This window comes from Cibotium barometz, chromosome 28, assembly GCF_041138505.1.
Source record: "Cibotium barometz isolate CiBa-2024 chromosome 28, ASM4113850v1, whole genome shotgun sequence".
Classification (NCBI taxonomy): Eukaryota; Viridiplantae; Streptophyta; class Polypodiopsida; order Cyatheales; family Cibotiaceae; genus Cibotium; species Cibotium barometz.
The window spans coordinates 35617613-35641882 of record NC_141073.1 but is presented as its reverse complement, the minus strand read 5'-3'; the positions used below and the strand labels follow the sequence as shown (position 1 = coordinate 35641882).

The 24270-nt window shown below is 41.1% G+C and overlaps 2 protein-coding genes across 2 annotated transcripts; both read left to right on the top strand.

The window, feature by feature from the left end:
- The first annotated feature begins 346 nt into the window (after positions 1–346).
- Positions 347–5147, top strand: LOC147622782 (protein disulfide isomerase-like 1-4). Its single transcript, XM_086822404.1, has 12 exons — positions 347–989; positions 1763–1892; positions 1984–2149; positions 2307–2425; positions 2622–2702; positions 3218–3304; positions 3503–3580; positions 3696–3764; positions 3859–3939; positions 4209–4343; positions 4447–4503; positions 4647–5147. The coding sequence occupies exons 1-12, from the start codon at positions 448–450 to the stop codon at positions 4821–4823; spliced, it is 1722 nt and encodes a 573-aa protein (XP_086678530.1). The 5' UTR covers positions 347–447; the 3' UTR covers positions 4824–5147.
- Positions 5148–21517: 16370 nt separating this feature from the next.
- On the top strand, positions 21518–22769 carry LOC147622781 (uncharacterized). Its single transcript, XM_086822402.1, has 2 exons — positions 21518–21736; positions 22304–22769. Exons 1-2 carry the CDS (start codon positions 21562–21564, stop codon positions 22627–22629), a joined length of 501 nt encoding a protein of 166 aa, XP_086678528.1. The 5' UTR covers positions 21518–21561; the 3' UTR covers positions 22630–22769.
- The last annotated feature ends 1501 nt before the right edge of the window (positions 22770–24270 follow it).

Genomic DNA, 24270 nt, shown 5'->3' with positions numbered 1-24270 from the left:
GCCAAACTTAAAAATAGTCTGATCTTGTCTTAAGCAAGTATGTACATGAAGTCCTTAGATTTGACATTAAGCCCAAAGTAAGGCCACTTCTATAAAAGGTAAGTGCCCGTGCGGGTGGGTAAGATGGCAAAGCATCTTACACAGACGTTGGGCGAGTGAAACCATGTTAACTTACGGAGTGGTTAAAAGAGTTATAGAGAGAGAGTAAGAGAGTTAGTGAGAGGTATAGTCATCTTCTTCTTTGTCTCTTCTTCTAGATCTGGTTAAAATAAAAGTTGAAACGTCACTATCTAGTTATTTTTTGAAAACACAATTTATATGCATTCAGTCCACGATCCAATGTAGTTCCTTGGACGTGTATGAAAAACTCTCGATAAACTGGTAATTAACGAATTTAAGAAGCTCCCACGGTCCCCTGTTGGACCTTCATCCTACCACTCAGCAGCCATGGCAGCAACATGGCTTCGAGCCCCCCTTTTCGTCGCATTTTGTGTAGTTTTCCTGCTGTCTTGCACAGCCAAAGCTTCTTACCCGGACCTGGACCCGTCGGAGATCGAAGCGCTGAGCCTGTCGGAGGAGGAATACGCCCCCCTCGAAGATGACAGCTCGGGCGATTTTCCGTCCGACGGAGAAGAAGAAGAAGAAGGAGGAGCAGGAGGAGGAGGCGGCGACGACGACGACAGTTCTTACGGCATCTCCGTTTCCGACGCCGACGTGGCGGTGCTGTCGTCGTCCAACTTCTCCGCCTTTCTGGCGGCGAACCACTTCGTGATGGTGGAGTTCTACGCGCCGTGGTGTGGCCACTGTCAGGCGCTTGCGCCGGAGTATGCGGCCGCCGCGACGGAGCTCAAGGCCGTCGGCGTTCCCCTGGCCAAAGTGGATGCGACTGACTATCCCGAGCTCGCACAACAGTATGGCGTGGAAGGGTACCCTACCATTTTCTTCCTTGTGGATGGCAAGCCCAAGCCTTATTCGCATCATCGCACCAGGTAAACATCACCACAGCCGCATTGCTACCTCGTCTGTTTTTTTTCTTGGGGGGGTGGAGGGGGAAGGGCTATTGTTTTTCCGTTGGACTTCCCAGTAACCATGGCCCTGAGAGCTGGGCAGATCTTGGTAGATCCTGCCATTTAACCTCACATGCCAACTCTCACACCACCCCCCCCCCTCCCGCCTCCCCCCAAAATTTGGTGTGGCCCGGCTGGAGGTGCTGTTGAAAATGGGCTAGATTGTCAGTGGAAGAACCTATCATTCCTCTGATTCCACTCCAAGTTTGGTCAGAGAGCTATGCACGCGTTCCCCTCTGTCCCCATGTGTGCAATCCCTTTCCCTTAACACAGCTATGGTCTCCTACTGAGAATGATCATGGGTGATGCTCCACAGTTGGACTTATCTGAGAGCCAACGGTATGCTCCTGTGAGCACACAACTCCTAGGGAATGCTTTCCTCTAGCTTTGCTTGCTGCTGACCACCTCAAAAATGCTACCTTGGCTGCATTCTTCCATGGATCTGTGCACCTTTCTTGGGACAGCCCAGTGCTTAGATGGCTGACCCTGAATGCTCTGATACCAATGTTGCATGTGCGGAAGCCTTGCTGTACTTGATCCAGCCCTAAGCCTACTGATTAGGAACACTAATGCAATGGCAATGATTAGACACAGCAGGCAGAGAGGAGAGTGAGATGAACTGTATTTATAGTATATTACTAAGGTACAAAAAGATGTACATGACTGTACAACTGCTGTGTGGCCTTTATTCACAGGGATGCTATTGTGACCTGGGTGAAGAAGAAGGTGGGGCCTGCTGTGGCAGAGGTTAGCTCTACTGGTGATGCAGAGACAGTCTTGGAAACTGGCAATACAGTCGTAGTTGCTTTTTTTGATAAACTAGAGGTATTTTTCAAGAACCTGCACTGTTACATTTTCATCAAGATTTATTCTGTTGCATGTATTTGTGTAACCTTTTGAAATGCTCTTGTCTTAGGGCCGGGAAGTCCAAGATTTTGCAGCAGCAGCGCAGCAGGAAGATGATGTTTTGTTCTACCAGACAGAAAGGGAAGATGTTGCCGAAGTTTTCAACATTAAGAAAGGCACAAAGGCACCTGCCTTGGTTCTTCTGAAGAGTGCACCAGAAAAAGTTGTCCTTTATGGTACATTTTGCCAAACTGGCTTGTTGTTAGCGTGAACACACTCTAGAGTGTACTGTGTGTTGCTGTATGCATCATCCTGGAGGGTAATCCTTTCATCAAAAGGGGCCTCTGCACATTTTCTTCATCCTCTTACAGCAAAAATCTTCTTTCCCTGCAGATGGGCTTTTTGAGAAAGATGCTCTCTCAGGATTTATTCTGGCAAACAAGCTCCCCTTGGTGTCCACGTTCAGTAGGGATACCGCTACAGAGATATTTGAAAGCTCTATAAGAAAGCAGGTGCCCTTCATAACCTCATTGTCAAGAGATTGTATGTATGGCATATGCTTGTGGCATGTTTAAGGGATGTACACAGTGAAATTAGCTTCACAAAATGGTTTTTTGGCTCCTCCTTGCTTGTGAATGCGAGGATGAATGATACCTTTTTCCTGTGTCGTTTAATATCTCACAAGGTTGTCTTGTGTTTGCTTTACAGCTTCTTCTTTTTGCATCTCCTGAAGATTTTGGGAAAGTTTTACCGGCTTACGAAGAAGCTGCTAAGGCATTTAAGGGAAAGGTATGTTACTCGACTACTGCATGTAGGAGACCAACAAGCTCAGGGTTAATGCCTTTCCAACCACATGATCTTGCAATGCTTTGTTAAAGTTTATAGTAAAGCAGAGGAATTTGCTGTCTCAATCCATCTTCTTTCTCTCCTGTCTTCCCTCCATTCCCTCCCTCTTCCATTTCCTCTCAAATCCCTTCCTTCCCCTTTTCTCTTCTTTTCTTCAACTTGTATCTCTCTTGCTAACTAATTGTTACCTCATTTCGCCCCCCTGGAAGTGCCATTTCTGTTTCTGTTCCATTTCCCCGTTTCCCATGAGTATGGTTGTGGTGGTCCATGGCAATAAGTGCCGACTCTCTTCCTTTTGGGTCTGATTTGGCGCAAGGTGGTGTTACCAATGGTAATAGTGGAAGACTTATTTTACTTACAATGGCATTCATATACAATCAGCTTAGACATGGTAATAAATGCCAACTCTCTTCCTTTTGGGTCTGATTTTTTCTTTTTGTATTTTGAAAATGTTGCAGATTATTTTTGTGCACGTGGACTCTAGTAGTGAAGAGGTTGGCAAGCCGATCGTAGAGTTTTTTGGTATCAATGGAGAAAAACCCACGGTGTGGACTCGTCACTCCTCCCTCTGATCACACCTTCTGGCAAGCTGTTAATCAATCCATAGCTTGCTCTCTTTCTCAAACTTAAATGGATGTGCTGGCTTTTTATACATATAATTAATTATCATCGGATATGATGTTCCAATGAATTCTACGTACGAAGCCTTGATTAATATGATACAAATCTGGTCTTTTAAGCAGATTGTAGCATTCACAGTTTCTGAAGAGCACCCAAGGAAATTCTTGTTTGAGGATGAGATGACAGTGGACAAAATCAAGGTTTATTAATGTGCCCAAGTTCTAGTTCTTCCTTATTTAGGCTTGAGGGCTTAGGGTTTAGGGTTTTGTTTTGGATGTCCCTTCTTATCTTCATGTTAATGGCTGCTCAAGCCAGGATTTCGCGACGAATTTTCTTGACGGAAAATTGAAAGAGTTTTACAAGTCTGAACCTGTTCCTGAGACAGTAAGCTGTTTATTTGCGAGAAAAATACATTACAGTGTTTGCTTTGTGACGTGTTTTGAGTGACTATTCGTATGAAAACTTATGGTTTATACAGAATGATGGGGATGTGAAGATTGTCGTGGGACATAATTTCGACAAGATTGTGCTGGATGAATCTAAAGATGTGCTTCTTGAGGTATCTATTCTATGAATCACTTTCCATACTTTGAGAGTAGTGCTTCCAACTCGCCTGTACAAAGGGAAGATCTCAGACAGTCATCCCTAATGGGTGGCAGATCCCCCCCTCCCTCCCCCCCCCCCCCCCCCCCCCCCCCCCCCCCCTCCTCAAAAAAAATCCTTCCTTTTCTAGAGGGTGGGTTGTGTGTCTTTAAAGATTCTTAATACAAAACAGCTACTAATTAATACTGAGAATGACTTACAAATCGTCAAAATCCTCATGTCCAGATCTATGCCCCATGGTGTGGGCACTGCCAAGCGCTTGAGCCGATCTATGAAAAACTGGCAAAAGCACTTCGGAGTATCGATTCTCTTGTTATTGCCAAGATGGATGGGACAGCCAATGAACATGAAAGGGGGCAGGTAGAGCAATTATTAGAGTTTCAGCTTTGAGACAAGTGGATATGGCATTGTGTTTACGTTATTTCTTATCTTTCTTCATGGTTGTCTTTGGTTGGTGAGTCAGGCGGATGGCTATCCCACTTTGCTATTCTTCCCAGCAGGCAACAAGAGCTCTGATCCAGTGAGTAAAATGGGTTGAATGCTATACTTGTGTTGTGTGGTGTGGCGTTGTGTTGTGTTGAAGAAACTAAGCCATGGTTAAAGAACTGATATGGCTCAAATGTGCCAGTCATCTAACGTCAGGATCTTAATCTTGTGTAACAGATTAGTGTAGACACAGACAGGTCCGTTAAAGGGCTGTACCAGTTTCTGAAAAACAATGCAGGTATACCATTTACTCTAGCCAAAGCAGACAGAACTGAAAAGGAGACGACAATTGAACCTGAGAAGCCCACAGAGAAAGCCAAAGATTTGAGCTATCAAACAAAGGACGAGTTATGAGTTCTTCTAAGCTTTTTTAGCAGCAGATGGAGGGCAAGAAATGTTGATTCCTGTCGTCTGTCTTAGGGGCAAAAGGAAATCATGACTCATCTCAAACAGAAGGTGAGTTATGTTGTTGAATTGATTTTGAGAGTGGTAATTATTGCAGTCAAGAGCTATGTACTGCACAACAATTCTTTAGTGTTGAGGCATGTCGTGTACATTTACATGTGTCGTAAAACCAGTTTGGTGTAACTGCCATTTTCAATGGGAACACGGCAATGTAATTGCAGGCACTTCTTGTGGCATGTCTTTCTCAACTAAACAGCCCTTGTTTTTACCAAATTTGATATTATGAGCTTTATTTTCATGTTCTTGAAATGCACTTGGGGCTCTTGATTGGAGAGAGTGAAGCTGCCCATGCCATGGCTGGGAAGAGTGGCTGTCCAATGAGATCCTAGTTAGCCCTCCATCAGATGGGCAGTCTATTATGTTTAATGGGGTAGCTGCCCATCAAGGATTTGGTTTCCCGTGTAGGCAAGAGAGGCACACTAAGTCAAAGGCTTTTTCTTGAGAGCCATATACATAGTAAGGATTTTGGGTGTTAAAAACGGATGAGTGCGTCCCTAGTGTGGCTTTCTACCAATTTAGCCTTACTCCGAGAGCGGCCAACCATGGAGGAAGCGCTCCTCTATGTTGTGTTTCCTTTAGTGCTGTTGCACTTTTTGTACTTCGCCTTCTAGGCAGGTCTGTTTTTAATTAATAGTATGGTCTTTTTTTTTGTTAGGGGGGCGGGAGGCGGGGGAAATCGGGGAAACCAATGAGTTTTTCCCCTTCAACACAAAGGAAGCTCTTGGGAAGTACATTACTTGTTTTCTTGCAGCAGCATGAAATTAACTTTTTGTCAACAATATGGCATTTTTTTGAGAACTTATCATATAGTCTAGTAGGCCATTTTGGTCTTCCACGTATGTTAATAAAATCTATATGTATGTGTGTATCTCTCTCTCACACACAAATATATGCGTATACGCATGTGCACGTGTGCACACATTCACTCTGAGGGGGAAATTTTTTGTAACCCCTAATGCTTTATGCCTCCCTTTGTATTCATCATTTTGATCTCTCTTGATATCAACCTTATTTTATATGAAGGAGCCCTTCACTTTCCCATGACAAAAAACTGGTAATATTTTATATTCCCGGATATCAACTTTGCTTTGTGTTAAGGAACCCTTCAATTTCTCATATTAAAAGTGACTATGGCATGTATGACACCTAGTTTTGCAAAAAGGACGACCTTCATGTGTAACATTAGTGATGGATGTATTTTCCAAAGCATTAATTTAACATTTTTGCTAACATTTCATTTTTATAAGTAGGACTGTTTGGTACTCCTGTGCCATGCATATAATTTTAAAAAAGGAAGGTTGAAAGGCCTAGTCTTGTTAATATTTCGCCAACTTCACAGTCCTGCTAGCACTCATCTCATTGCTTTCTTTGTTGATGATGGGTACCGAGAAGCCAATGATTTATCAATGTTTTCAACCCTATATGTCTTTTTGTCATTAAGGCACCTATATAAGAACTTGTTTTCCTACCTGAAGGTGTACCATCAAATATTGGTTTGTTAAGCCCAGATACAAGAAGCTTCGAACCATAATAATCTATCAAGTCTTGGTTCGAAAAACTTGCAGCTGAGAGTAGCTTGCAACACATGGAAATGGTTTAATTTTTAACCCACATGGGGTGGGATCATGTTTACGAATAGTTGTCTAAAATATTTTCCCATGCATGTAATGTGACATGCAATAGTATTACAGATAATTCACAAAAAATATTTTCCTGGAATAAACTCCTTGAAAATGAGAACAAGTTGGCATGATTTATGACACTTGCAATGCCATACCTTACTATGAGCATTTTCTGTTCTATAGATGGATGCAGGTTACAGATCATGCCCCTAGGAGTTTATTTTTTAGGATAATAATTGTAAATTTGAAGATTTGGTGCTTGATTTTTGAAACTTGGTTGAAGTGTCTTACTTTTATGGTGGGGGCCATTTTAGAATGAGAATGTTTTGTTGTTTGATCATCTATTTGTTTTGAATGGACGGGGCCATTCATCATGTTCTTTCTCTTTGTTTTACTTATTCTTCATGCTTCCAAAACCATCTCTCTCTCTCTCTCTCTCTCTCTCTCTCTCTCTCTCGTTCCCTCTCTCTCACACACATGCACAGAAAATAGCATCGTTCTCTCTCTTTCACGCACACAAAGACTAGTATAAAAAAGGACCAAGGACAAGGGAAATAATAAAAAATCTTAATCCCTTCATATAGTGTAAGAGAAGTCCTACCATTATCCTCACTCTCTCTCTCTCTCTCTCTCTCTCTCTCACACACACACACACACACACACACATTAGTCCAAATCAAAAGCTTACCTTAGTCTTGTTGAAGCTTGTGTTATCGGGTCTTGCCTTAGAGCGGCAAACTACAACTTTCCTATATGGGTGTGCTAGCTTGTTTGTTGCGTACTTAATTTGTTGTCACACAAAAATGCTCCTTTGCCAAAGAAGAGCTCTCTATGCTTAGATGGAAGTAACAAGAGATGCTCTTCTCTTTGTTGAAATATTAATGTATGAGGGTACAACATGAGTATGGTAAGTGGGAGAGCATGCACATTAGTAAGACAGAAAAGGGTCCTAACTCAAAGGTTGACTTGTATATTTATGTATAAAACGTGAAGTCAATAGTAAAAAAAACGAGCACATGGAAAGCACAATGTGGCACATGGTGTAAGCATTTATTGACACATGGATGACACAAGAGTGCATGTAGTTTGTAAGATGAAGGCTCCTTGAGAGCTATAAAATCATGTAATCCTTGGCCCATTTTATGAGCGTTTGATTATGCAATGCAATTAGTATTCTTCATCTTGTTTTCTATTGATTAAGTTTAATCCTTTGTTCTTGATTAGCATTATCAATTATAATGGAGTTGATATTAGTGTTTAAGCCTCCTTAGATTCAACTTTCAACTTTGGTATCAGAGCCTTGTCAGGAGCTGATTTGGGTTTGCTTAAGGGCTGGTATCTCTTATTGGCCAATGGCTATCATCAACATCATATTTTGGTAGCACACACCTAGACACAGTGCCCAATCTCAATATCTGCAACAGTGACAAAAGTGCAACATTGAGCAAGAAGACTAGTCACAACTCTCATAGATACCTCAACAAAGCCCAAGAAATTCTCACCCTCCTCAAATTATTAGCTAGTACTCAAAAGCATTAGAGAGACCACAAGAAAAAATCAAAGAAGCGTAGTAGTAGAGGGAACCTTGCCACATCAGCAAAAAAGCAAGTTGGAAATCTCGAGAAAGAGCAGAACCTGCGAGGTTAGTTTATCACCTCTTTATAAGATACAGGCAGCCTTTGTAGTCTTCTCCTCGACTGTCTGCACAAATAGCCGAAATCTCTCCACAGAGCAAATCCGTCCCCACAACGGGCAGTTTCACTGGCGAGAAGCACCCGCAGTTCAAACGATTCAGTCCAAATCTACGTTAGCACACAGCTTTTTACGATTCAGTCCAAATCTACGTTAGCACACAGCTTTTTTGGGCGATATTCGCTGTATCTAAACCACCCAATCCTCACAGCATAGTTTGCACCACCACGCACTAGACACAACAAAAAAGGTGCATCTCCCAGAGATGTAAAAATCTCTTAGAGACTTAGATAAGAGGCTATGCAACATTTACATCACTATTCACATAGGACGCCTCCTTCTACAAGATTAAGAAAAACGTCAATAACCACTCCATCCAATTGATCATTAAATCTCTCTTGTACCGGGACTAGACACTGGCCTTGAGTATGTACAAGAGACTCGCCTTGAGACATACCCAAGTGCAAAGACCTTCCCTCTCACCTCTTTTGCATACAATGTCAACCCAATTTATGTTTGGAAAAGTTTAGCAGCGAAGGGCTTAATAATACTTGGCAAGTCAAGGTCAAGTTCTTGCTAACTAATACATCACTTTGGAAGATTGTTAGTGGGAGAGAGAAGTGTTCGAAGGATGACGGTAAAGAAAAGAACATTTGGTCGAGTCACAATGAAAAAGAATTAGCCATCATAGCATTAGGATTAGGGGATGGATTTATCCATCACATTGCATCACAAGATATATTTAAGGGTGAGCTAGAGAAATTGTCTAGGGCAAAACAAAAGAATTAAAAAATAAGCTTTAAAATATAAATCTTTGGCTTGGACATCAAAGATAGTGAATCTCTTTTAGCACATCTTAACAAAATGAAGAGTATAACCCAACAATTGGCTGGCATTGGGGCATCTATAGAAGAAGAGGATGCCATAGCTATATTATTGAAAAGCATGACACTTGAGGAGTATAGCTCCTAGGTGAATACCTTCAAGAACCTCCCAGTTCCAACCATTGCAAGAGTGAAAGTAGCACTCACAAAAGAAGAGAAGCGAATATATGTAGCTTCTGGATGAGGGCTCATGTTGAGAGCTATAAAATTATGTAACCCTTGGCTCATTTTATGAGAGTTTGATTATGAAATGCAATTAGTATCCTTCTTATTGTTCTTTATTAAATAATCTTGGATTATTTTATGAGAGTTTGATTATGTAATACAATTAGTATCCTTCTTATTATTCTATATTGATTAAGCTTGGCTCATTTTATGAGAGTTTGATTATGTAATGTAATTAGTATCCTTCTTATTGTTCTCTATTGATTAAGCTTAACCCATTATGTTTTATTAGTATTATCAATTATAATGGAGTTAGTGTTTAAGCTAATGGACAAGGAAACAATACAATCAAACCAATTTAGCATGAATCCATCAAGCAAGCAAGATTCAATAGCAAAGTGCCTTATGGTAGGTCGGGCGGGTGAAACCATGATAACCTATGGAGTGGCTACAATATCCCCTTTCCTAATGGTGACTACGTCTACACATAATCCAAGTTAGTGGTGAATCTCCAATTGAGGTGGGAAGGTGTGGCTTATCTAGGATACGCCTTGAAGTAGACATCCAAGGTTAAGTGGTATGGTTTGAGATCGATCCACAACAGCCGGATGCAATGCAAAGTTGTGGAAAGCTTTGGGTAGCCTTGATGGCATGTAGTGTGTTGAGGTGGCATGGAAAGTGATAGGCAATGTAGAGGGTCTTCATGCCATGTCTCTGTTGGTTATGGAAGTGGCATGGACCCTTCATCATCTCATGAAATAGTTGTTAGAAGCGGTCCACAACTTGTGATTGGAAAACTGAGTGCCATCACCATGGGATGATTTGCATGGGTAGATGGTGGTCCATATATTCATGGCATGACATCAGAGTATGTCCCAATATCAGAGTGTGATGCTGAGAGATGAGGCTTCTTCATGGAAAAAAAGGCATCCAAGGTGAGGTTGTGTTGGTAATGAATTGGAGTGAGGTAGAGGTTTATGCATTGAAGCTCATTGGAGGGACCTGCAAGGTTAAGGGTTCTCCAGGCGATGGGTTATACCATGGGCCAGGCTTATGCCCTTACCATGGGTCATACCATGGGCTAAGCTTACCCCCCATTGAGAGATGTACCTAGAGAGTTAGTGTTGACAAGGTTAGTTGCAACCGCATTTGTTCCTATTCCATGATATGCGAGATATGAAAAAAAAGTGATGCCTATAGTGAAATATGCAAGTGACATGTATGGGAAACGAGCAAAAGGTGTGTCCCTCCTGTGTGTACTCTTCCAACTTGAAGACTTCATCAACTCAATTGATTTCTTCGACTCTCTTGGTTCTATCTTGGACATTCACTTGTTGACGTCTTGTTTCTTAGGGGGTCAATATTATTACATTGTTTGAGGCATGGTAGAGCAAACTTTGCGCATGGAGTTGGGCGGCCTCTGTGGATCGATGGATTTAGTGTTGTCGAGCACTTGGGATAGAGGTAATGTGGCTCAAATGGATGGTGTAGTCGAATTCAAGGCCATGGAAGGTTCTTGTTGATTTGAGGAAGGTTGAGGCGATGGGTTGTACCATGAGGAGCTAGACTTGCGCCCTCGTCATGGTCCTTTCCCCCTCCCCCATCTAGAGATGTACTTGGACATGGCTATCGGCTCAATGTAGGTTCATGAAAGAATAATGTCTATGTGTCAATGGGTTGTACCATGAGCTAGACTTGTGCCCCTGCCATGGTTTGGTCCCCCCTATCTAGAGATGTACTTGGAAATGGCTATCAACTCAATGTAGGTTCATGAAAGAATATTGCCCATGTGTCTATTACATGCAGAGCCCATGGATATATTATAAGTAGAGTGCATAGGCATTGGGCAGAAGCTGGGCATGTGTAGAAGCTTCTATCGGTAAAAATCGTTTTATAAGTAGAGCCCATGGATATATTAAATGTAGGTTCATGAAAGAATATTACCTATGTGTCTATTACATGCAGAGCCCATGGATATATTATAAGTAGAGTGCATAGGCATTGGGCATGTGTAGAAGCTTCTATCGGTAAAAATCGTTTTCTTTGATACATTTTCTTTTCCTTTCGTTGACTCTTACACATGGTTTGAGATAGGGAAATGGTTGTTGATGTGTAACGAGGTTGGCTAATAAGGCTACTATGAATGAGGTTGGATTATCCATGAGAATGGAAGAATTTAGGACACCCTATATGGCAGGTACATTGTTAAACCACAAACTATGGGTGGCATACTAGACATGGTTGAATGGATCCAAGTTCTTCTTGAGACTCTTTTTTAAATGTTGGTGGCTCTTTGGATCGATTGCTTGAAGCATGGCGATATTGCGAAAAAGAAGGGAAGTATTATAGAGAGCTTTCCTATCTTGGGGGTGAAAATTTGGATTGTGTTTAATTCAAGAGCTTCCTTGGCTTGGGGGAAAAAATTTGGATTGTGTTCAATTCAAGGGCTTGCCTTAGCCTGTGCCTTCAAGCTACAAATGCAACTTCCTATTATGGGCGTGCTACCATATTTGTCACATTCAATTCAAGAGCTTACCTTAGCCTTGTCGAAGCATGTGTTGTTGGGTCTTTGCCTTTGAGCTACAAATGCAACTTCCCATTATGGGTGTGCTAGCTCGTTCATCACATCCTAACACCGTCGTCACACTGAAATTCTCCTTGCCAAAGGGGTGAAGGAAGAGTTCTCTTGCCTTTATGAAGGCAACAAGAGATCCGTCTTCGCGATGGTTCTCTCAACACAATAGGTGAGCAAAGAAGAAGAAGCTAATGTAAGAAGAAAACCTACAATCAAAACATATGTAGCATGCATCCAAGCAAGAAAGATTCAATAATATGAAAGCAAGCAAGAAGAGGGAAGAAGAAGGGATCATGAGAAAACTATTTCAAGGGAATGATTGTGTATTACTTGTCAAAAATGACATTACAAATGACTAGTTTTCACACTAAGCTGGCCAAACTTAAAAATCGTATGGCCTCTATTAACCAACTATAAATACTAAGTCCATAGACTTTCCTTATTTGGCATTAAGCATATGGTAAGATTGCTTTATATATTCTAGTACCACAAAAGTTAAGTGCTTGTTTGCTAAAATAAGATGGTGAAGTGCCTTATGGGAGGTTGGGCATGCAAAACCATGTTAACCAATGGAGTGGTTAATATACCCCCTTTCCTAATGACTGTATCCTTGTGTCACCCATCGGTGATGAAAGCTACTGCCTATGTGGTTGATGTGGATGGTCTAAGATATGCCATGGTCGAGGTGAAGTGGTATAGTTTGGTACCGATCTGTAAACTAGATGTAGGGCAAAGTGATGGGAATCTTTGGATAGACTTGATGGTAGATAGCTTGTCAAGGCGTCATGATGAAAAGTGATAGGTGATATGTAGAGGTTCTTCATGCTAGGCCTTCGCTCGTTGGTTTTGCGGAAGTGGCGTGGACCCTTCAACATGAGGTAGTTGGAGGAGCAATCCACACCTTGTGATTGGTGGAATGAGCGTTAGGACCCCATGGAATAATTTACATGGGTAGATGGTGATTCAAATCTTTATAGCACGACATGAGAGTATGGCCCGATGTCATATCAAGTTGCTAATAGATAAGGATTCTTTGTGGCATAAATACATTGGTGATGAATTGGAGTCAAAGTATAGAGGTTACATTCATGGAAGATCGTTGGAGGTACCTATAAAGTCGGGGGTTTTCTAGGCGATAGGTTGTACTCTGGGCTAGGCTTGCATCTGCCATGGTCTCCCCATCTAGAGATGTACATGGAGGGTTGGTGTTGACGAGGTTAGTTGCACGTACATATGTATGTGCATGTTATAAGATGCAAGAAGTGAAAATAAAATTGTGATGCCTGTAGTGAAATATGCACGTGACATGCATGGGCAATGTATGCCCATGTGTGTACTCTTCTCTAGCATGAAGACTTCTCCAACTCTACTTTTTTTGTCTCTCTTTGCTGCTTTCTTTGCTATTTACTTGATCAACCATTTCTTGAGGAGTCAAGATTATTAGATTGTGGGAGGCATGGCAAAGGACTTGAGTATGGCTGTGCCCACAATTGCAACGGAGTTGGGCAACCTCTGTGGCTCGAGAGATTGAGTGTTGTCGAGAGCACGAAGACTTCTCCAGCTTAATTGCTTTCTTTAACTCTCTTTGTTGCTTTCTTTGACATTTTATATACAACAAATTTCTTGATTATTAGATTGTGGGAGGTATGGCAACAGATCTGCACGGCTGTGCCCACAATTGCAATGGAGTTGGGAAGCCTCTATAGCTCGAGAGATCGAGTGTTGTCGATAGGTAACGATAAGACTTCTCCAACTCAACTGCTTTCTTTGACTCTCTTTGCTGATTTCTTTGACATTTGACAACCCATTTCTTAAGGGATCAAGATTATTAGGCCGTGTTGTCGAGTACTTATTAGGATAGAGGCGGTGTGGATCAATTGGATGGTGTGATCAACGACGTGGCCACAGAAGGGTCTTGCTGATTTGAGAAAGGTTCAAGCAGTGAGTCATACCATGGACGAGGCTTACGTTTGCCATGGTTTCCTCTATCCAAAGATGTACCTAAATGATTATCGTTCATGAGGTTGAACACAAGTTTATGAAATAAAAGCACCTATGTGTCTATTACATATTGAGTTCATGGGCATTGGGCAAAAGGTGGGCCTGTATAGAAGCTTCCTCCTGTAAAACTCCAACACGCTACTTTCTTTAACACTTTTTTGTTTGCTTTCTTTGACTCTTACTTATGCTTCAAGATAGGGAGTTGGTTATTGATGTGCATCTTGGCTGGCTGAATGAGATCAAGTTATCCATGATAAATAGAAGAAGTTACGATACCCAATGTTTGGTAGGTACATTCATAAACCACAAACTATGGGTGGCTTGTCGGGGATGGGGCTAGATGAATCTCTTGAGCCTCTTTTTGGAACGTTGGTGGCTTCTTTCTTAAAGCATGATAAATAGGAGAAGTTACGATACCCAATGTTTGGTAGGTACATTCGTAAACCACAAACTATGGGTGGCTTGTCGGGGATGGGGCTAGATGAATCTCTTGAGCCTCTTTTTGGAACGTTGGTGGCTTCTTTCTTAAAGCATGGTGATGTCGGTGGAATTATTTTGGATTCCTAGATAATATCGACCTTGGGGATTTAACACTGCTTTGGCCTTTTGGGAATCTCTATCTCCCTTAATTAGCATAGATGTAGGCAAGGTTTATGCCTTGGAGGGAGATGTAGAGCATGGTTGATTGAAACATTGCTTTGTGTGAAGGTCTCCATTTGGGTACATGAATTTGATGGCTCCATAAATGATGATTTTGATAACCATTTGATAGGACAAGACGAAAGATTCTCCGTTTATAGTAACTTTACAAAGTCTAAGCGTGCCATGCATGGATGAAAGACTAGTAGCCCTCCTTGTTGGGAGTGTGCAGACACCAAACTTCATGAATGGAAATAGGACTAGACTATGTAAGAACAACAAGAACAAGACTGAACAAAGATGAATAGACAAGACAAGTGGATGTAAGGCAAGGATGCAAAATGTTGACATAGGACACAGATGCTTCATGTAAGAATGAGATCCGGTGTTGGAGTGCCTTGATAAGGTGCGGTTAAGATCATTGGGTATGATTAGCAAAGGACATGGGTGCGTGGATGCATGCCGAATGGGCAACAAGGTTGGAATGACTGTTTAGGTCTATGTGCCGAAAAAGATGTGAGTGAAGCGGGTTGAATGCACACCAAAAAATTGCAAGGGTCTAATTGTAAGTGGCAACTTTAGGTTTGGTCTTAGTGGGATTTTTTGTTAGACTTGCGGGTTGTTTAACAATTGGATGATCCGGGTGATGTACCTAAAAGCAAACCTAGTTGCTCTAGATCTACCCTCTGTGGGGACCCTCTGTGGGGAGCATTCTACCTAGTCAGTGGTGGATAACCAACATAAGTAGTAAGGAGGGTGAAGTGTTTACTTGCACTTATCAGATTGTTGGGAAGATGTGGACATTGAGGTCAAGTTGTTGATCGTTGCTTGTAAGAATGCCAGTAGTAGAAGTCACATGTAGTCTTCTTCTCACTGGTGGCATCTGGCTGGTAGTAGCAAGGTGACCTTATTGCTACATCGAGATTGGAGTTTGGATGATTGATTGTGGTACTATGCCATCTTTGGGATTGGTGTGGCAGTTGCTTGACTTGAAGTGTCTAGTGGCTTATTGTGGTCGGCAGTGTTGCCCCATGACTAGGGGTATTGGTATGTCATTGGAGGTTTTGGAGAGATTGAGGTTTATGTTGATCAAGAGGATGGGGAGACCGGTCTCTTTCTTTGCCTACAATAGCTTTCTTTGACCTACTTCATGACAACACTTTTCTCATGAGTATGGCGCGTCAATTAAAAAATATGCATATGCTTGAAAGATAGCCTCACCTGCAAAGCATGCAAGAAAACAATTGCATGAATCTTTTCCTACCTCCCATTTCATGAAATCCTTACATGTGCACTTAGGAAACTCAAAGATATGTGATGCATATGTAGCACCTTTGGCTTTGGACCCCTCCATGAAAACATAAAAAACATGCACCTCATTAGGAACAATCACATCTTCTCTCAATACCCCTCCAACTCCATGGCCCATGCCATTCTATCCTTGAAGTCCTTGCCAATTTTGCAATGCCACTGCATAACATGTCCATTTCTCCTTGTGGGTCTGTCACCATTGCATGGTGGGGCTACTCCTCGATCTCATATCATTAATTCAATGCTTCCCCTGCTTTAAGGATAGCATACTTACGTGTGGTTAATATTGTCGCTTTGGCATCTAAGTTCCTAGAGCATGTCCAAGCACACCTACTATTGATTTGTCAACTTTCCATGAGTGACTACTTTGTTATTCCAAAAGGATAGGAACAACATCCCTTAAAGCTTGGGAGCGGAAACCCCAAGCATTTCACCTCTACCCCCCCAAGGGATTTTATCACACATCGTGCTTTGTGATCTGTAAGAAACCCAAAGCATGTGATTATGCTCGCTAGTGGAGTACGATGAATTTCCCAATTCACATCATTGACTCCATGCTCAACACCTACCACTTGATTTATCTCTTTGTTGCAGGTGTTTCCATGGTGGCAGTCTCAACTCAAGCCTATGATTGTTGGTCTCAAAAAGCACATGTGGGTTGATCTTCTTCTTTTATGCACACTATGCTTCTCGACTACAAGTTTCAATAGCCATTGTTTCTCATCTGCTTGATCATGTTCCAAAAATGAACCTTTGCATTAGTGTTCTCCACCTTGTATTCACAAGTGCAAATGTAAGCAACTCTCTTACATAAGGGTCATAGACATGTGCACTCATGGTTGACCAATTACACATGGTGCACATGATTAAAATGCACCCATTGCTTCCCAAGCAAACCTTGAGGTCTCATTTTGTTGACAAGATCAAGACCGCTGCTTGGTCCCCAACTGAAGACATCTGCAACTGGATGTCTTCAAATATTTACCTTGGAAATAAAACACTATGAAAGAGAGGATATCTACATCTGCTCTTCAAATCCAATAGGGCTTTAAAACCACTCTTGCTTCCACAACGAGATATTTTCTTGCTTCTTGCACACATCTTTGTAGCCTTCTTCTATTAGTAGACATCGGGTGTAATAGACTCTAACACATCTTGTAATTAGGAATCTTGTATTATTTCCATTGCATAACCACCAAGTTTAGTAAGTATGCATAACATAAAATCTTCTGCTACACTATGCTCCACTATCTTATAAGAAACCCTTGAGCTCATCCTTGCTTGCTCCGTAGTAACAAATTTGTGCACTTCAACTATTTTCACTCTCAAAACACACCCTCTTTAAAACTGGGTGTTGATGAAATCCAAAGTGAACAATGGTTCTTGTGGTAAGTTCCCTAGTCAAAGGATAGTAATAGTATATCATAGCATCACATCGAGCAATACATTTTGGTTTCAACAAATGTACCGTCACTATCTTCCAACAATCCAACAACAGAGGGGCTTTCTTTAATTTTCCTTTCCATTGTTTCTGGTTAGGCCTCTCGAAATATGGGCAATCCAAATTTCTACTTCTAAGATGTCCACCACACCTACTTCTCCTAAATTGTCCTTTGTGGATGTAGCATACTCTAACCAAGTAACCAAGGATGACCATCATATTTTTGTTCCATGCCTGCCATTACACTACAATGTGGAGCACATGGAAGCTCATAAACTACATCCCTTTTTTGGAAGCTCCTCAACCCGGTGTGAACATGAGAGTGTTGAGAAGGGCTAAAAATAGTGTCACTAAAGCTCTCTTGCTTAGTATCTTGCAATGTAGTATGCAAACTAGGCAATGGAGGAGGTTCATAGAAGATGTGGTACCTTTTTTTTAAAAGCCCAACTTTTAGCTTATATCTAATTATTCCATCCTCTAATGGCTCACTAGGTACCATATCAAAAACTACATCATCACAATCATGTAGCAGATTAAAGTCAAGGTTTTGCAAATCAAAATATGTGGTAGCCTTGCCTTACACCAGATCAGCCATGCTCGTACACTCCTACACACAAGGGCGAATGTGTGACAAGAGATAGAGAGAGCAGGGGTCATATTGATACGAACAACTTAGAGTGTTCACTACTATGAGATGGCCTTTTCAAAGGTTGAGGAAGCATACGTGAGTACGAGCGTGGTGAGGAAGCATAGGAGTAAATTGATGAAGCTTGTGAGGTGGCCATGGAATTTACAAATGCGTGAATGAAGGGCTGGTTGTGTGTTTGAGGTGCCGAGTTGGCTATAGCGATGGAGATTTGTGAGAAGGTATAGAGTGCACATCAAGATAAGGTATGTCGATAATGCTATGTGTTGTAGGTGCATGACTCAATTGGGCATCCCAATATGGCTTAACACAGACTCCCAAAGGGGATACCATAGGCAGTTTTGGCTATGAGCTCCAGGCAAGGACTGGGAAGGTTTCGAGAAGTTTGCTTTTAAGTAAAACTAGTTGGGAATCCATGCTTCGCACGTCTTTTGAGGCTTCTAAAATCAAATTCTACCCAAACCTCCTCCTCCCCTTCCCGAACGTCCAAATTCTTGCCACATGGCAGCTTTGTGAAACTCTTCCTTAAGATAATATAGAGAAGGTAGTGGGGCTTCAGCCATTTTCAAGCTCATGAAGGTGATGGGAGCGGTTTTTGAAAGGGATGCTAAGTACACGTGGCATCATGCCTTGACATGTGGCATGTGTGCTTGTAGCATATGCACACACCTTGTAAAGGGGGACCCTCTCTTTCCTTTTGCGAGAGAGAGAGAGAAAGCAAGAAGGTTCTTGACATGAACAAACAATGCCATTATCAAGGAGGATCAAATTAGTCTTGGATGAGGGAATTATTTTCATTCTATTTTGCCCTTGGATGCAAATCCTTCGTAGAATATTAAGGTTCTCTCCATTCTCTTTTTCGCTTGCAAGAGCTATCCTCTTTCTCTCAACTTCTCAAACCTCATACGTGAGGGGTTTCCTATTTCCTATCAAATTTACTCCTATGAATTTAAGAGCCCATTCTCTTTAAAAGTGACTATGAAGCCTAGACAACAAGCTATGATTGAATGAAATGAGTGCATTTGTAGGAAAGAATGCTCTCTTACCTTACACTATATTGGTTAGATTTTTAAAATACTATGAAGACTAGACACCAAGCTATGATTGAATAAAATGAGCATGCATTTGTAGAAAAGAACGCTCTCTTATCTTGCATTGTATTGGTTAGATTTTTAAAATGGGGATGAAATTTGATATATTAGATTTCAAAAATATATTATTTTTAAATAATAATTTAAAAGATAAATATCTTTATTTTCAAAAGAAGAAGGCATAAAATATATTTCTTTCAACTGTAATATATTTCTCTCAACTATAAAAAAAAATATTTTTAAATTTATATATAATATTCATTTAAAAAAATAAAAATAGTTAAAAAATTATATCTTTAAAGTATATATATATTACATAAACTATCAAATAGATAATCTTTGAAAATAAAATTTTAATAGTTCATATAGGTATAATAATATATTTTTTAGTTCATGTATATTTTATCTTAAACAATTAATATCATAAGAGTATTTTACATACATATGCTTGGATGATCTATAAATTAAATATATATGTTTTATATACATGTAAAACTATGAATGGATGCACCTATATATGGGGTGATAATGACATTGCAAAGAGCATTTATGCTTAAAAACTCAAAAGCACTTGTGTTTTATTTTTGGAGTTAAAAAAAACAAGCTTTTAATACATATAAATATCAATAAGTGGTACAATGGGCCAGACTCATCCAGGGAAGATTCAATCCAATCTACCCAATCTTGTACCTAATCTACCCAATCTTATGTCCAGGGTGATCTTAATAGATGAGCAATTACTACCATGCTTCTATAGGGGAGGAAGGGACATGAGGATGCATGATTACTTATTGTTGGCCAAGACAACATCGCTTTTGATGATTGTTGCAAACTAGCCATCGACTTTGTGGATAACATGCTTGAGTTACAACAACCTAATGACATTGAATCCGTCACTTTGGTAGCTCTGTCACATGCATGGAGTCGAATGAGTGTGACAATCTTGGAGAGACGAATAAAGGAAATGACTTTAGATGAGCTAAGCACTATGCTTGTGGATAAGATAAAGCTAAAAGAGGTAAGGGACGTGCCAACAAACCAACATCTATATCCTCGATGAGGTTTGGTATAGTGCTCAATATATCGACAAAATCACACGAGCACTGATGAGCGTGACGATCTTGGAGAGATAAATAAAGAAAATGACTTTAGATCAGGTAAGCATTTTTCTTCTAGATAAGATAAAGCTAAAAGAGGTAAGTGACATTCCAAAAGACCAACATCGATATCCCCGACAATTGTCATAAAGGTCTTGATGGTGGTATCAGAGCTTTGGGGACCACTCAAGGAGAAGTATGTTTGAGAAAATTGCAAAAGCAAAATTTCATGCAATTATTTGGAGCAAAGAATGCCACGGATTTAAGTTTTCGCAAATATTAAAGCTTCAATTAAAGAAGGAATACTTGCACGGGAGAGTGGATTGCAATGAGACCCTCCACATGAATGCGAACTCATTGTTGATTTCGTGAGATGGGATTGAGCCTTCAGAGTTAGCTCTTGTTTGTGTTCAGAGAAAACAATTTCGTGTAAACACATCGGAAGTCAAATCTTCCTAATTTTCAAAAGTAGCATAGAGGTGTTAAAAAGAAGAAGTGAAAGAGGGGTTTTAAAAGAAATAAAGAAGAATAAATAGGGCACCAATATGGGTGCCCAATTTTGTTTTTGTATTAATTCATTAGTGAGGGGAGGGTTTTAATCGTATCGAGCCTTAGGAAATGACAAGGTTGAGGTGTGAGGCTATCAACTTTAGTATTTAAAAAAAAAAGAGTTTTCGACTGCCTTTGAGATTTTCCACCACCCTTCTTGCTGTTTGAAGGCAATTGATCAGATACTCTCTCTCTCTCTCTCTCTCTCATTCTCATTTTCTCGGTCCTCGCTTGTAGACCAGGCCTCTCTTGAGATTTTCCACCACCCTTCTTGTGTTTGAAGGCAATTGATCGGATACTCTCTCTCTCTCTCTCTCTCTCTCTCTCTCTCTCTCTCTCTCATTCTCATTTTCTCGGTCCTCGCTTGTAGACCAGGCCACTCTTGGTCGCTTGTAGCTCAAGGGTGGGTAGCTCTCTCTCTCTCTCTCTCTCTCTCTCTCTCTCTCTCTCTCGGTCACTTGTAGACCAGGCCACTCTTGGTTGTTAATCGTTGTAGGCTAGAGCAGCACCTCTGTCTCGTTGTAGGGTGTGACCTCTCTCTCTCTCTCTCTCTCTCTCTCTCTCTCTCTAGTGGTGGTCATCTGTCTCTCTCGCTAGTCGTCATCTCTCTAGTTTGCAGAGTCATGTGCAGCAATGCAACGAAGAGGCTAAAAGGTGCCTAACCTTAGCATATGCTAAGGTTAGGCATTAATTTATTAATGCACAGGGGGAATTAATAAATTAATATCGGGCACAGACTGAATATATATGGTTAGGAGAAAAATCAAAATGTTGTTTTTGCATTGTGAATAAAGAAGAATAAAAGTGAGATTAAAAGAGGTGTTGAGCCATTTGTGGATATAACCTTTGGAAATGATATATTCATAGAAATTGATAGGAGAGTGGCCTTCTAAAGAGGGGAAGGCGGTGGAGAGATGGAGGGGGGGCTGGGAAGAGCCGTGCCGGGGCCGGGGCAAGAGTCAGTGTGGGATTATCCTCGCCCACCTCGCCTAGAGCTCGAGAAAGAGCAAGTCCGGGTAGTCTTCAACGATCTCACAATAGCCGACTCCAACAGGGCGTTCCGCGTGCTGGAGACAAGCCATCCTCCAGGTACCTCATACATTGGCCATCTCCATACAAAGCTTTCTCTTGTTGGACTCATTAATATGTTTAATCTGCCTGCCTGCGTGCATAAAAATGGAGCATCTTAGCCTCTGTGTCTATGTGTCTCTGTGTGTGTGTGTGTGTGTGTGTGTGTGTGGGGGTTGTGTATTACATCCCTCCTGCGGACATCAAAATGGGGCACATCTTAAACTCTGTGTGTGTGGTGTATTACACCCCTCCTGCAGACATACAAAATGGAGCATTGCGTTTGAAACTCTCTGTGTCTTTGTCTGTGGGGTGTATTACATCCCTCCTGCAGACATAAAAATGGAGCATTGTATCTAAAACTCTGTGTGTGTGTGGTGTATTACATCCCTCCTGCAGACATAAAAATGGAGCATTGTATCTAAAACTCTGTGTGTGTGTGGTGTATTACATCCCTCCTGCAGACATAAAAATGGAGCATTGAGTTTGCAACTCTGTGTGTCTTTGTCTGTGGGGTGTATTACATCCCTCCTGCAGACATAAAATGGAGCATTATATCTAAAACTGTGTGTGTGTGTGTGTGTGTAGTGTATTACATCCCTCCTGCAGACATCAAAATGGAGCATCTCAAACGAGCGCCTGGCTCCTCCTTCTGCGAGTGGAAGGGCATGGCTTCCTATTGGACCCTCTCCGTCAATGGAAAAACCGCCCAAAATGTTGGGTGGAGCTATGAGCACCCCACCCCTGGCTTTGCTCCCATGGCCCACCACATTGCCTTCTATTGTGCTCCCATGGATGCTTGCTATGTAGGCCAGGAGGTCTCACGTCCCCAACCTGGCAATTTTTATGGTGGTTGGATTACATCCAAGGTTGTTGGTCCCTTCAAAGGTGCTCCTGGCACCTTAGGATGGTAAGGGACCTCTTTAGCTACGGTCTTGCCACCATGGGGGCAATCTCACTTTGTGCCTACATAATTGTAATGCAGTCTGTAAAAACTATCTCGTGTATTTATGTGCCATTGAGCACTTCATGCAATAAAAATCATGTTTGAAAAGAGTTCTTAGTATAATCAACAATTTAACCCATCTTACTGTGTAAGAATGACTTATGAACGATGCATGCGCCCACATATGCACATTTCGCAATAAATCAAAGTAATCAAGAACAGGAACATGATACTTATTGATGCATGGTTTAGAGAAAAAGACTGCACCTTGGACTTTGGATCTGCAGATGCAGGGTTTGAACTTATAATACTTTCTTTCATTGGGAAAAAAAGAGGGGAAGGGGAAACTAGTAGTTTTCAAGCTCTTGAAAAAGGGCTCCTCGCATACATAAATGGCTAAGCACATTCGGGACCAATCATAACCACCATTACCATGCTAGTAAAGCAGATGTGCAACAAATCTAAGCATTGGAACATTTTCTCTCCCTTCTTTGCTATCTCCCACTTGGTATCTCACCACCCACATATTTGGTTTTGAACTAGTGGATGACCACTTACTACATTTATACATATGTACAAGCGAGAGGGGGGGTGGGTTGTGTGCAATCAGCCTAAGCATTTGGAATGTTTTTCCTTCTCCTCGTCATTAGATTAGTCATTAGATGGATATTCACAAACACTCATGCATGGGAACAATGTTCATTAGATCACTTGTTTGATGGATAATTACAAACATGCTTGCACATTTTACTATAAAGAATCCCTCCATTAATTTAAAGGATATCTATACATAAAGTTGACACATGTACATGATATGACTTGATCACTAGGTGTTCACTCCTCTCCTTTTGTTAACATCAGTGTATCTTTGTGTATGCCATATTAGTGCATACCCTTGCAAAATGCTCAAGTGAAGTTAATGATTCTTCATAACCATCAAACTATCAACTTTACATATTTTGTTGATGAGACATTGAACATCCCTTGGGTTCAATAATCTCTTAAACATGAAATTGTGAGACAGCACGTGCCATGGCCTAGAGTGTCTTTGAAGATTGACTTGATTCAAAAAGAGGTGATTCTTTCTTGTTGTTTGGATAATGGACTCTTTGACTTGATTTGATCAAGCATACATATGGTACTTTGACCGTCTAGAGTTGGAAATCAACCAGCGTTGACAAGGTTGAAATCACAAGCTTATAATGTATACAATATACAAAACATAGCATTTAGTGAATCCCTATTGCATTTGTTGCATTAAATTTTGTTGAGTATATTTGGTCACAATGAAAAAATGTAGATAAAATGTACCCCTTGTTACATACTCTGCTTCATGTGGTGCAACATTGGGCCAACCACTAGCTATACATGCAAAGTTTGTATGTTTTTCATTTCCACTCTTTGGTACTAAAAGCTCTTTGGTTCCTACATTGCTTGGTTTGTTTGATCGGAATGGAGAGGTAGCATGCACGATTGATCAGGTTGATGAGAGGAGTGAACCATCAAAACAAAGAGCACAACTGCAGTCAACATGATGCAATGCTGCCAACACCCATTTGTGCACGATGAAGAGAAACCTTGTATGTTTCTAAAAGATGTCTTTCTTTTA

Bases quoted from the DNA above. Each gene is read 5' to 3' on its own strand.
- LOC147622782 (XM_086822404.1), top strand. From the start codon at position 448: ATGGCAGCAACATGGCTTCGAGCCCCCCTTTTCGTCGCATTTTGTGTA. The intron at 990-1,762 runs GTAAACATCACC...CTTTATTCACAG, and splicing joins TATTCGCATCATCGCACCAG to GGATGCTATTGTGACCTGGG. The intron at 4,344-4,446 runs GTAGAGCAATTA...TTGGTGAGTCAG, and splicing joins ATGAACATGAAAGGGGGCAG to GCGGATGGCTATCCCACTTT.
- LOC147622781 (XM_086822402.1), top strand. From the start codon at position 21,562: ATGGAGGGGGGGCTGGGAAGAGCCGTGCCGGGGCCGGGGCAAGAGTCA. The intron at 21,737-22,303 runs GTACCTCATACA...GTGTGTGTGTAG, and splicing joins GGAGACAAGCCATCCTCCAG to TGTATTACATCCCTCCTGCA.